Below are 14,844 nucleotides of genomic sequence, written 5' to 3'. Positions count from 1 at the left end.
AAAATGTGCCAACACCGATCGATCCATCTTCCAAGCCACGCTCTCGCTTAAGGATCGTATAGCACAACTAACCGCGAGAAAGCAAAAAGGGAAAATGATCTCTTTCGATCTCGACCACGCGTTCGATCGGGTCTCTCACGAGTTCCTGCATCGGACTCTTCTATCTCTGGGTTTCAACCAGGGTTTCGTCGGCTGGCTCTCTCGGATCGCTGCTGCGTCTTCGTCACGTCTGCTAGTGAATGGGCGCCTTTCACAGCCGTTCCGTATAGAGCGATCCGTACGGCAGGGAGACCCAATGTCGATGTTACTTTTCGTGCTTTATCTCCATCCCCTCCTCACACGGACAGAGCGAGTTTGTGGTGGTGACCTTTGCGTTGCATACGCCGACGACATCACGTTGATTGCAACCACAACACAAACAATAGACCGTATTTACCAGCTGTTCGGCAGTTTTGAGATAGTTGCCGGGGCAAAATTAAATCGGCAAAAAACAGTGGCTATCGATGTTGGATTCGTCAATGGGAACCCACTTGTAATACCAGGACTGCAGACGAAGGAGAATGTGAAGGTTCTGGGTGTTATTTTCACCAACTCAGTGCGGCTGATGGTGAAGCAAAACTGGGATGCTTTAGTAGCCAGAATAACGCAACTTATTTGGTTGCATAACATGCGCTCCCTTACCCTGCAACAGAAGGTGATTTTGTTAAACACCTTTATTACAGCGAAGGTGTGGTATCTTTCGTCTGTAATACCACCACAGTGTGTTCACACGGCGAAACTGACAGCGACGATGGGAACATTCCTGTTTCGTGGGCTGCCCGCACGAATTCCAATGCAGCAGTTGGCACGTAGCAGAGACAAAGGTGGACTAAAGCTACAATTGCCAGCGATCAAATGCAAAGCGCTTCTCATCAACCGCCACCTGCAGGAGATCGATTCCATTCCCTTTTATCGTTCCCTTCTCTCCCAAAATATTCCTCCCCCTGCCGATCTTCCTTGTTTCAAACTGCTTTCTCAGCAGACTGCTTTCTCAGCAGACTGCTTTGCTTCCACCCAACATCCAACAAAATCCCACCAGCGATCAAATTCATTGCCTCTATCTTGAGCAAACCGAACTGCCAAGGGTGGAACGGAACCAGCCAGGTCAAAATTGGAAAAAAAATCTGGACAAATATTTCGTCCAGAGGATTAACGTCGTGCCAACGCAGCGATCTCTACATGTTAATCAACGAGAAGACGGAGCACCGCAGACTAATGAACATTATCGGACGTGCAAATGATTCGAATTGTCAGCACTGCATGGTGTCTATTGAAACGCTGCAGCACAAGTTCTGCGAGTGCCCTCGTATAGCTGCAGCATGGACGCACGTACAACGGAGAATAATTACGACTCTTGGCGGATGGCAACGACTTTCCTTCACCGAGTTGATACGACCAATCTTGGGCAACATTGCAGCAGCCAGAAGAAATGAAATTCTTAAATTGTTTATAAAATACATCAACTATATTAATGCAAATATTAATAACAGAATAGATGTAGGTGAACTAGAATTCCTTCTGAATTTAGAAGAGTAATATTTTTTACAAATTGAATGTGATATCTATTAGCTAAAAATAAACAAACTATATTCTACAAAAAAAAAAAAAAAAAAAAAAAAAAGTAGTCCATATGGTATGGTAGGTGTTCCAGTAATAGTAGTATACCTATTTTTGCGGTATGGGAGTTGTGCCGGAAACCCGATAAGGTTATTTTTCATCAGTTGCTCTCCTAAAATAAAGCAGATTTGCATGTTTTCAAATTTAAAATTAGCCCAAAAATAACCAAAAACAATGTAAAACATGACCCATTTAGTAATGACATAACATCATTTGGCTCTATTTCGGATTTGAATTAACGGATTTGAAAACGGTTTTCACTCAAGTGCAAACAATTTCTGAACTTTTCCCTTAATACGACCCATCAAGCGGCACACAACGGTCTCGTCCACTGTTTGGCGATTTTATCCCACCAATGTTTCATCTGAGCTGCCGTTTTGATGACTGTACCTTGTACCTTCAATTTCCTCTTCATAATTGCCCAGTAGTTTAAAATGGGCCTGAACTGATTGGGCGGATTGGACTGGACTCCGTTGTCATTGTGCCATTGTTGTACTTCTCGGCTATAAATCCTCACAAGATCCGGCCAAAATGTTACCGGACCATCATGTGCCTGGATGAAGGGCAGAATTCGCTTCTGATGACATTCGGTTTTGTAAATCTCCGAGTTCATCATTTTCTCAGTGACGAAAACCTTTGTCTTCTGGCGGTACCTGCAACTTCCTGCTAGATCATATATTTACGAGCAAATTTATCCGCAAAACCAAATTTGATTCTGCCAGGAACACCTTCTCGAGGCTTTGCCTTGTAAAATTTTGGTCCTGGAAGCTGTTCAAAGTCGGCCTTTACATTGGTTTTATCATCCATAAGTATGCACCCACCGGACTTGGTCAGCAAGTTGTCATACAGCTTTCGATCATGGGTTCTAGCTACGGTATTCTGCTTGAGTAATCGATTTGTTTGTCTACTGGCGCGGTATGCCTGTAAGTCTACGCGGTAGCGAATTCGCTGCACTGTACTACGGGCGGCATCATACTTTTTACTCAAATCGCAATCGGACATACGTGGGTTGCTTCTGATAGACCTCACAACCTTTCCATGGAGGCTTCTGAAAACGTCCACTAGGAGCGCTGTAGTAAGCAAAAGAGTTTGTTCCATTACTACGTGGGCCATGGTTTATTTTCCTTAAGATTTCAACTCCTTTACTATAGTTGCGGCAGTGTTCCTAAAATAGTGGAACACATAAGAAACCAATGCATTCCACTATTATAGAAAGCAAAGTTAGCAACTACCACAACTACTGGAACAGTGTTCCCATTAATGGAAGACGAGTTTTCGCAAAATGTATACAATTTAATTACAATGTAATATTGTTCTAGTAAAATAGAGGTTCAAAGCTATAGATTGACGTATAAAAATTGTATATATGGTGTCGGCTTTGGCACCCAGTGACTGTTTTCGGGAAACAAAATATAAACGTAAATTTTACTGTATTTTCCCATCAAAACACTTCCCTGACTGTATTCAAACGATATTCCTTAGTGCTTCAGCATCAATCTGATTACATTTGTATGGCTGAGCAATCCTCTTATGCCAGATTTACTTTAAATGTAAGATACGCACTACAAAATGCAACTGATTTCAAGTTGCCGATATTAGATCAGCTGGTTAATACGCAGTTCAAATGAAAAGGTTGCCGTTGAAAAAAGATTGCCAATATTAGTCACACTCAGCTGATAAATATTCCATGAGATGACTCATAACTTTACACGATTTTAATGTAAACTTATATGATATATGACGCTCCATTTATGTGCATCATATTAAACAGAATTTTACACTATTTTTTCGTTTTTGTGCTAGAATTTGAAAATTGATATCAAAGCATAGGAGTGGTTAAGAGGACCCATAAAGTCTTCCGAACTTATCGTGAAAGTATCCTAGATGTACCGTACTATAAAATTACGGTGGACTTTCACACAAAATTTGGATACCAAGAATGTTCTCAAATACACAGCAACAAAATCTGAATTTAAGTGTGATGTAAACATTCAATCACGTAAATGTGTATTTAATTTCACGCAAACGACAAAGACATTACAAAGATGGGCTCCATTTATGTGGATAATATTGAACAAAAGTTTACTCTATTTTTCGAACTGTATAGTAAATATAAAACTATGATCTCACTCACTACCAGATTAAAAATGTTTTATGAATCCGGCATGTTTTAATTTAATCAGTTTGAATTTTTATACGCAACACTAATTTTATCACACTATTTGAAAAGATATTAAGGGGGCTTTTGATTCAGTATCCGTTGAAGTCCTTTCAGACAAACTCCACGCTTGTGGCTTTTCTCCATTAATTAATAACTTTTTGTACAATTTGCTGTCAGAGAAACATATGAGTTTTTCTCATGGAAACTCTACAGCTTCTCGATTTAGTTACATGGGTCTCCCCCAGGGCTCATGTTTAAGCCCCCTTCTGTATAATTTCTACGTCAGAGAAATTGACAATTGTCTAAGTGGCAACTGCACGTTGAGACAACTTGCAGATGACGGAGTAGTGTCTATGACAGGGCCCAGAGAGGCCGACCTGCAAGGACCCTTACAGGATACCTTAGACAATTTGTCTACTTGGGCTATCCAGCTAGGTATCGAATTCTCCACGGAGAAAACTGAGTTGGTCGTTTTTTTCTAGGAAGCATAGCCCAGCACAACAAAAGCTTCAACTTTTGGGTAAGCCGATCACTCATTCCATGTCTTTCAAATATCTTGGGGTCTGGTTCGATTTCAAATGCACCTGGAGATCCCACATTGAGTATCTGAGACGAAAATGCCAACTAAGGATCAATTTCCTCCGATCAATTACCGGAACGTGGTGGGGAGCCCATCCGCAAGATCTTCTAACGTTGTACCGGACAACGATTTTATCGGTTTTAGAGTACGGTAGTTTTTGCTTCCAGTCGGCGGCTAAAACGCACATCATCAAACTGGAACGGATCCAGTATCGCTGTCTCCGTATCGCGTTAGGATGCATGCACTCGACTCATACGATGAGTCTCGAAGTGTTAGCCGGCATGTTGCCACTCTCTGATCGGTTTTCTGAATTATCCCTCAGGCTCCTCACCCGTTTTGAAATTATGAACTCACTGGTGATTGCAAACTTTGAGAAGCTTCTTGAGCTAAACCCTCAAACTCGTTTTATGTCATTGTACTACGTGTACATAACACAGGATGTCAGCCCTTCCCAGCATAATCCCTATCGTGTTTGCTTCTCCGACTTCGACAATTCTGTTCATTTTGATTTAATTCGCGGAATCCCAGAGCATCATCGTTCCATGATTGCTCCGTCAATTTTCGCTGTAAAGTTTGGCCAAGTTGATTCCGCAAGATCGTTCTTCACAGATTGATCACTGGATTTGGAATTTATAACGAATTTCATAGCGCCTCTCGAATGCTTCATGCTCCTTGTTCCGTATATGTTGCTGAACTGGCGGCAATACATTATACGCTAGAAACGATCGCCTCACTTGCACCAGATCATTATTTTATTTTTACCGATAGTCTCAGTTCTGTCGAGGCTATTCGCTCCATGAGGCCGGTAAAGCACTCCTCGTATTTTCTCATGAAAATACGAGAGCTTCTAAGTGCTTTATCTTAAAGATCTTTTTTCATCACCTTTGCATGGGTCCCATCTCATTGCTCGATTCCGGGTGATGTCTCGCCTCATGTCCAATCACTATTCACTAAGCGCTCACTTGTTCCGTGTTGGGCTGGGGGACAGTAATCTCTGTGAATGTGGACAAGGTTACCAGGACGCAGATCACATTATTTGGTCATGTGCTAAGCACCGTGGAGTCAGATCCGAGCTGTACGATTCCCTTGGGGCTCGAGGTAGACAACTTAATGTTCCAGTTCGGGATATTTTGGCTAGACGCGATCTGGAGTTTATGCAACTCATATATGTTTTCTTGAAGAGTATTAACCATAGATTGTAAGTTTGATTAACCTTGTGTTTAGTTTATATTTTGTATGTGTGTGTGTGTGTTTTTTTTTTTGTAGATTTGTTTCTGTAATAATTGTATAATTACAGAGTTGATATAACGTCGATAGGATTAAGTATATGTTTTAGAAATAGTGAAATTTTTGAATCATAAATCATATTACAAATCTCCTTTTCCCTCTCCCGATCCAAACAATTGTCATCCATTAACCTCGAGAAGACCGCGAGTAATCGATTCAAATCCTTTAATTTTAGATTGATAACTTGGCTCTGTAAAGTTTATTCGATTGAGCCTATACAAATAAAGTTATTAACAAAAAAAAAACACTATTTGAAAAGACTTTCGGCATGCAAAAATTTCAGAATCCGTGCATGCGGCAATTTATTACATATCTAGTAAATATTTTATAGGGTTAGTGTTCCAGTTTTTGGATCTAGTGGTTCTCTAATTGGTTATATCTTAAAATTGACATGTTTTCAATTTTCACTAAATGTGTTAAGATACATGGTTAGCACATATGTTTTTCCATATATCTACGGAAATAATACCATGAAAATATATTTCAAATTTGATTTAAACCATAGGGCCAATAACTGAAACAGTAGTACCAAAACTGGCACACATCCCCTACATATTTAATTGTAATATGATTATTTTCCCAGTTTACGAATCTCGATACAATTTAGTGTGTATTATATTCATATAGTTTCCATAAATCATGATAATTCACTATTATTCGTATATGGACGAATGAATAGCACTTAAATTTGTTGTATAACCTAATTTACTATACATGACAGGAAAACAGACAATACTGATAGCAAAAATATCAAACACACACTACCATCTTCGAGTGTTTTAGAATTATTCGCAAAACAAACAAACAGAAAAGTTTTTAAATCGCAGGCCCCATGTGTAACTGACCTTATTCCCAGCCAAATAATAATCCAATAGTTCGATATCGAGCAAACACACATTTCAAAAAGCATTCCATCACACTGCTATCTACAGAAGGCCACCGCATTTTCACCTTCTTTCCTTGTATACCGTGCAATGTTGTCTAATCGAACTTCTATGGTTGTTGTTAGCATATATACAGTTTCATAAAGGTATATACATAGGCCGTCTGCAAACATAATTCGGCTCAAAGCTCAACACATTGAAACCGACAGGAACCAAATAATCGAAAGCGAATAAATCCCGACTCCATTCAAGTTTTGAACGTTGCCGAATTGAGAAGTGCTTGCCGTTGTTTCCCTGCAAAATAAATTGCATGATGGTGGAACCAGTAGTTTGATGCAGTAACAGTAAAAGGAAAATTTTGAAATTTAATCGATGAAAAGCTACCAGCACGGGTAGTACCTGTGCAAAACTTTGGATTAATTGCTCAAAAGCTCTCAAACACGTCTCCCGTAAAGTGATGGCTTACGAAGTGCAAGTAATTATCCCATAATTAAAATAATATTACGTCAGTGCACACTCCATATCGTTTCACTTGGAATATTGAAGCAAGGTCATAGTTCTATTTTTATCCAAGAACACTTCCGACGAATCGTGCGCAAAAAAAAGTAGAACAAAAGTTGGAAAAGTTATGACACCTCCCCAGATATCGCACCTCGCGCGGGCAATTGTTTTATCAATTTTCGATTTTGAACTCGCTTCATCGCGCGCACATGTTTCGTCGATGGGAAACGAGGGGCACTCCAATTGCTAGTTGCTGTTATTTGCAAAAGTACTGTTCCGTGTCAAGAGCGGAAAAGAGTAGTTATGTGAGTTTGTGTGAGAATGGTTAAGATGGTCGGATAAAATAACAATGTAGAAATTGGATTTGGAAATCATGTGCTTGAAATAAGGAACGGGTTAGGCAAATCGATGCTAGATACAAATATAGGTATAGCTCGAAATAACGTAACGGTCACTTTTGACTTCCGTTTTCCATTGCTCTCAAATTACAACTGAATTATAAGAACCAACATCCTACCAATAGACAGAGGATCGTCTTATATATCCAATGGTGTTGTTATTTTGGTTGATTGAATAGTCGTTTGCTATAAATCAGAGATGAAAGTGTCAAATCGGTGAAAAAAGAAGATGTTACTGTTCGCTGCTGGATTGGATAACGAAACTTCCAAATAACTTATACATGCGCAAAAAAAAAACAATATATGCAACACTTTCACATTTCAAAACTTAACCTTTTTCTATGTATTGATTTTTTAATACTTAAACCTAATAACATCGCTTTATTACACCTTATTTTCAAAGGCTTAATAAACATTCATCTAGCGGTAGATTGACAAAACACTGCGATTCAGACATAAAATCTACATTAAAAATTCAGAACAAATTTAAATTTTCGACGATTTTCTTTTGAGTTGTGACAGTGTTGCATGAAACCGACGATATTTTTATCTTAAGTGTAAAGATACAATGTTTTATGTATAAAAAATATCAAAAGACCCCCAACCCCAAGAGCGTTAAAATGACTATAATAAAAAAAAATTTCATTTGATGATTTCTGAACACACTCATTATTCAATATCAAACAATAATAGCAATAAACTGAACAATAAATCCCTTCGCCACAACAAGCGCTGGCATATGCTATTTTCAATTAAAGATCGTAGGTTATCGTATAAAATATCAATCACTGGCATTTTCGGTGACATTTCAATGCTATCTTTAGCATGAAAACACGTACCCCAGGTTGATCGGCGTAGTGCTTTAGAACAGTGTTTCTCAATCGATAGGGCGCGGGCTGCCTTCAGATCTCAGGAATTCAAACAACTTTAGCAGCACTTTCAAGAATATTAAAATAATGGATAGACCACTCTTAAAATTGCGAAGCAATGTTGACGTTTCTATGTCATTTTAGTATTTTACGTTTTGAAAACTATTGTAATGGTTTCCAGAATGTTTTTAAAGCCATTTTAGAGAATCCTTTGTTGCGATTTTAGGCTATTTTTCCGTCACCCGGAGTCACTTTTATTTTAAATTTTCACCGTTTCGAGGTGGTTTTCCTGTTAAAACTATTTATTGGTTTTGATACTACACCCAACTTTTGCTCGGTTACATTATTTCAATCATCTTTTTCTGTGGTGAACTTATGAAATTTAAGAAAGTACCAATAATTATCATTGATTTTTTTTTAAACTAGTCGCATCAAAGAATTATTTCAATTGCCGATCGATGAAAGAAAAATACAGACGTGCAAATTTTGAGTTGGGTGTACCTAAGGGGTGTTCATTAATTACGTAGACAGTTTTTTGGGATTCTTGCCACCCCCTCCCCCTGTCAATTGTCCATATTTTTTTTTTTTAATTTGTATGGGCCGTGGATATTTCCGAAAAAAAATCCGTTTCGAAAATCGTCAACCTCAAGTCACGATTTTCGGAACAAGTCAATTTTTCGATAACGAAAGTGCACCATGAATAAAAATCATGAAATCGTGAACAAATAAACGTAACGCCTGCTGAACCGGGCACCAGCTAAGGCAACAAAGGTCATATAAATGTGAACTCTTTTCTGAAAATAATGGTCTTGTTCTTCTAAACGTGATTAAAGTTCATAAGTTGTGCTTAATATCGTGATCCTATTCTCGAAAACGGGAACATGGATTGTAAAACGTCAACATTAAAATAATGTTCAATGTTTTCAATGGATTGTACAGCATGGAAGTGGAAGGAAACTGTAAATGACGGAAGACTTGGCTGGAACAACCGAACGATACAGGTTACACCCACACCCCAAATTGGCAGCAGGCATCTGTCCAGCACATGGAGTGGATACACAGCTCATCAATTCAAATCATCATCATAACAAGCTAAAGGGACTTAGTGTGCTTGGTAATCTTCCCTCCAATGCTATTTCTAGGGTCCGAACTAGCAGAAAACATACCCACCGCCTCTAGAGCAATCTTCAAAGTTTTCTGGAGCCGCTTTCACGCCGATTTGGCGCTTGAAACAGGAAATCCGCTGGCCCACCCTTTTTCTTCGAGGCTCAGCTGCATGCACTAATAATCAACACACTATTCTCGACGAATCCGAGCACTCAGTAGGGATAAGTTTGACAACAACCTGAAAATGACATCTGCAGCTTTGCATGTGATCCAAATTCACGATTGCAGGAACAAAAATCACAATTATGGGTTCATGGTATCACGAAAACATGATCTTTTTTATATTTTGCTTAGCGTTACGATCACTAATCGTACTGATCTTCACGCCTGTTCACAGATTTGGGATTAAGTTCATAAAAATTCGTTTTACTCAATCACGGAAACTAAGTCATGAATTCGAAAGAACTAGTGGTTCAGCTTCTCGTGATTTTTTGTTCACGAATATCACAACGGTTTTTTTTTTAATTTTGCGTGTACCCTTCTAAGTGTGAGAGCACTCTCCAAAGGCGCACCCCCTTGTCAGTCAAAATAGGATTCCTTAGCAACAAAATTAAGCAATTACATCGATAATGACCATGCATCAGAACCCTAGTCCTAACCACTTCAAACTAGAGAACAACGAATAATGATTGTACTCGAAAAAAATGCAACACTTTCTTTTATGTATAACTTTTTATTGCATGGGTAAAAATTGTTGAAATTTTGAGTAAAACTAATTTAGAGTGTAATGTTTACATGTGCAAAATCTCGTCATAATCTGTCAAGTGCTTATCGAGATGGCTTCCAAGCAAGAAGTGCTTCGACAAAGAAATATGGGAGCGGTCGTGGAAAATCCAGGCCAGTCCCACAGGTGTATCGCGAAACAGTTTAGAATCGACAATTCGACCGTTTCCCATATGGTAAAATCATTCAACGACCCAGCGGCGAACTGGCAGCGTAAGAAACGCAAAGACGACCGACAAGGCGAACGCAAGGAAGGTAAGGAATTACTTCAATCGCAATCCGAACCTTTCGATTCGGGACGTGGCCAAGAAGGTCTGGTTCTGGTCTGGTTCGTCCAGCAGAACATGAAGCGGGCCGGACTTCTTGTCTTCAAGGTAAGGAAGACACCTAACGGAACCAATAAACAGAATACGGCGGGTTAAATCCCGCGCCAGGAAGCAGTACCGCGACGAAATGCATCGTAATGGACGACGAGACGTACATTAAAGCGGACGCCAAGCAGATCCCCGGCGTGGAGTTTTTCGTCGATCTGTGGGTGTGGAAAATTCAGCAAGCCGTACATAACGACCGGCACCATCAACTGCCAAATATATAAAGAAGAATGCCTTCAGAAGCGCCTGATGTCCTTCCTCAAGTCCCACAAGGGTGACACTCTGTTTTGGCCATTACGCGAAACCGGTGATGAAGTAGTACGAATCCAACGATGTTGTTGTTGTGCCGAAGGAGGCAAATCCGCCAAACTCGCCAGAACTTCGCCCAATACAACATTTCTGGGCGATTATGAAGGGCAAGTTCCGGAAAACAGGGAAGGTCTTAAACAACGATAAGGATTTGAAGAAAGAGTGAATGAAAGTGTGTAAGAAAGATGGCGCAAGTGTTGCATAGTATTTGATGGGTAGCTTTAAGTCCAAGGTGCGGCATTTAGCCTAGGAAAAGAGGTTGAATAAACCAACTTTGCAAAAACATAGTTAATATGTGTTTATTTATTCCCTAAGTTTTTCAAAAATATCCGACTTCAAATGAATTTTTGATGATCATTTTTGTCTGTTGCATTTTTTTCGAGGAGGAATTACATAGATGAAGACTAACTTACTCATGTTTTCTTTGTTTAAAGTTCATCCTCGGTGGACAAAGCCAAGCCTTGTCACAAAATATCAACAAGGTATAAAAATTAACAAGAACCAAGATGTGATCCTTTGATTACTGAAAAATCCCTAGTTTGAAGTAGTCAGGACTCTGAATCGGTGGTAACTTATAACGAAAAGGTGATCTACACACGATACGGACATGGAAGTTCTTACAATGGACTGAGCGTACAATCAAGTTTATGCAGAATGAATATTTTCCTATTAAACCTTCCAGAGAACATTTTCTAGCCCCAGTGCATTTGAGGAATCAAACATTGTTCGAAAAGTTAATTAAGATAAAAATTACAAAATTATATAAAAAAAAACAGAATTTGTTCAGACGGATAAACATAACAATTTCTGTGAACTTTTTATGTTAATCTGTAATAGAATCTTACGTTTCCCGGTTGTGTGAATCTGAAATGTATTATGCCATTTCAGAATACAACTGGATAATCGTGATGATTCAATCGGTCTTGGGTTATTTTAGCATATAAGCTTCGTTGCTGAAAAATATCTTTCAGCCTAAGCATGACGTTACTGGGGACAGTAACATGATACTGCACAGTAATTTAAGATCTGTAGAGCAGTTTCACGCCAAATGATGAATCGATCTGATGCGACCATCCCCGATTTGCATGAAAGTTTACATAATTGTTTGATATGGTCAATAATTCACAATTGAGCTAAAATTCGATTATTTTGGATCTCACAAAAAAAAACAAAATTGCGTATTCGATATTGTTCAACAAATCATAGCTCAATAGCTTTCTATCTTCCAATCAAAATAACATTTGAAACAAGATTATAGGAAAAAATATTTCCTTTCCATGAAAAACTTACACGGTAAAAACTTTCAAGTAACCATGGGTAAAAATTAAAAAAAAAAAACAAAACATGACACCCTTCAATCTTTTAAACCTTTAGAAAAATTCTATCGGATGTTAAATTTTCAAGAAGGGCACTTTAAAATTACAGCAACTTTTGAAAATTGTGAACTTTTTGTTTAAACAATTTCTTGTTAATTTTTTACAGAAAATAAATTTTTAATCTTTACAAATCAATTTATGAACAAAAATATACAAAAAATCCGAATTTATCCACCTATGGTGTGATCAGACCCTTCTTACTTATTCAAGTTTATTTATTTTATTGTCATTATCAGTGACCAAGCCCCCCACCCCCGTGTCATCCAGTGACGCTACGCTGTCGCATGATGGTTTTGATACGTTTTCCGTTAAATCCAGCGTGAAGGCCCATATTCACCGGATCTTATTCCGGCCATATCTCCGGAACCGGTTCACCGATTCCAAAACCGTTCAATGGGACCCCAAGACCTATCATTTGGCGCCGAGTTTGTCCAAATCGGTTGAGCGGTTGCTGAGAAACATACGTTACATACACACACACATACACACATACACACATACACACACACAAAGACATGTTCTGATCTCGTCGAGCTGAGTCGAATGGTATATGACACTCGGCCCTCCGGGCCTCGGATCGATAGTCGGTTTTTCAAGTGATATCTATACCCTTCTTTGTAAGAAGGGTAAAAATATAAAAAAGTACAAAACGTTTACCAAAATTTGGATATACGGTTTTTATATTTTTTAAGTATCTAACTTCAAACTTAAACAAAAGATAGAATTTTTTCGAAAGAAAAATAAAAAATGTGAAAAATGTTCAAAAATACTGAAGATGCTATTTTTTGATATTTAAGTTTCATACACTTTTTAGGAATTTTCCCCAAAAATACCTAATTATTACCCAAATTTTGCACCGTGCATATTTTCCTTGAAAACAAATTATTTTTTCCAACAACTTTTTGAGATTGATTTTTCGTTTTCCAGTTATGATTTGTTGAAAAATACAGAATACGCCATTTTTAAGTTATTTGCGAGATTCAAAATGGCTGAATTATCAAAATGGCAAAGCTTCATGCAAATCGGAAACGATCGAGTCTAAAATTCATTTTTTTACTATTTGGCCTGCAAATAATCTATAGCAGTGGTGCTCATGTCATTTTTTCAATAGCTGTATTTTTGTTCGATGGGTATATTTTAAAGTGAATTTTGGGTATTTGTCAAATGTATTAATCAAACTAGGCTTTGATTCGAACACTAGGATATACACGTGAAAAAACATGATTTCAAACGCCTGTAAAATCGAGCCTAGCGTTGCCCCACTCTTCCCTATTCACGGACATAAAGTTTAAGGCCATAGACCAAATTTCAGCTGCCACTGTCTACCGCTTCGAAAGTTGTTCACATTTCGGTGATGAAAAGGAGGGGGGGGGGGGGGGTTGATATTCTCTAAATTTCAAGTGACGTACTAAATGCATGCTTCCTAAGGATTAAGTCATAAGGCATTTTTGCGAAAGAGCCAGAGAATTTTAAGATTTGTATTACGTGATAAGCGTTTGTAGACTAAAACTCTTCGATAATTTTTTACCGATTTATTCAGTCATTTGTTAACAAACTGATCCGTAAAACTAAAATCGTTGATCCATTTAATTTTATTAGTTTTTTTTTTTCGATCTCTTAGATCGATCTTTTTTTGTACAATAATATTTGCAAGGTATATTTATTTAAAATTATGCTCCAATATTAACCAGCAGAATAACGAAAGTGCGTGCATTGTCTTTGAACTCGCAAGAGAAAAGCTTCATTTCTCCAGCAAGAAATCGCAGAATCGTAGTGTTTGAAAAACAATAATGCTTACAATATACATCAAAATTTTCCTATGAAATATTTGGTGATGTTAACGGTGCCACTCAAAGTTGTTTTTTTCCGATCATTTTCCACTTCTCACTTTTACAGTTGAAATTAAACTATATAAACAAGGCTTGCATTTGACAGCTTGAAATAATTTACAAAAGTTCGATAAACAAGTTTGTAATTTGCAGTTTGGTCAGTATTTTTTACCGAATTCGGCATTTGCTTCATTTTACAGTTTGTTCTGTAATTTGATTTATAGAGTTTGGGCAACCGGTGAACACTCGTGTTTATTTCAGTTACCATGAAGACGTAATTTGTGATAAGCCCGGTCCAAATTGTATCATTATTTATGAACGGCCTTATATTTGAAATGACGTTTCACATTCATCTAGTGATGTCCGATTTTCATTCGAATAATCGTTTAATCGATTAACGAACCGAAAAGTAAACCATTTGTAATCGGTTAGATCATGCCGATATAAGCAATAACATTTCCACAGGATCATCACCGATCGTTTCAAACATGTGCTGCACTCTCATTGGTGGAAAAATGGCAGCACAGCGAACAAAAAATAATCGATTAGTTGTTAATCGAGTAATTAAAAAATGGGACATCTCTGATTTTGGTGTGATTGTTTTGATAAAAATGAACGCAAAATTTCATCTCTTCCGAGGGGACAGCAAAACTACAAAATTACCTTGAATACGGGGGGTATCCATTGGACGAAAGGGACCGTGAAAGAGGACACTAAAATAGAAAGTTTTTCT

General features: G+C 38.1%; 2 protein-coding genes across 3 annotated transcripts in view; both read left to right on the top strand.

Annotated features, from left to right (window-relative positions):
• GCS2alpha (glucosidase 2 subunit alpha) overlaps window positions 1-14,844 on the top strand; it is a 153,924-nt gene that overhangs the window by 85,019 nt on the left and 54,061 nt on the right. The gene's annotated exons all lie outside the window — the stretch shown is intronic.
• LOC135714845 (tektin-3-like) overlaps window positions 1-14,844 on the top strand; it is a 45,529-nt gene that overhangs the window by 5,212 nt on the left and 25,473 nt on the right. Inside the window, exon 1 of one of the 2 annotated variants that reach the window (XM_065238223.1) lies at window positions 6,838-7,043. The exons of the other annotated variant lie outside the window; for it this stretch is intronic. Within the exon in view, the coding sequence (XP_065094295.1) occupies window positions 7,026-7,043 (18 nt within the window). The 5' untranslated portion in view covers window positions 6,838-7,025. Of the gene's footprint in view, window positions 1-6,837; window positions 7,044-14,844 lie in introns of those variants that run through there. 2 annotated transcript variants of the gene reach the window in all.

The sequence above is a fragment of the Ochlerotatus camptorhynchus genome, unplaced genomic scaffold (assembly GCF_037179485.1).
Source record: "Ochlerotatus camptorhynchus isolate MF236.1 unplaced genomic scaffold, CSIRO-AGI_Acam_v1.1 ptg000738l, whole genome shotgun sequence".
NCBI classification, from domain to species: Eukaryota; Metazoa; Arthropoda; class Insecta; order Diptera; family Culicidae; genus Ochlerotatus; species Ochlerotatus camptorhynchus.
The sequence above is the reverse complement of the archived record's forward strand: the minus strand, read 5'-3'. Positions and strand labels throughout refer to the sequence as shown.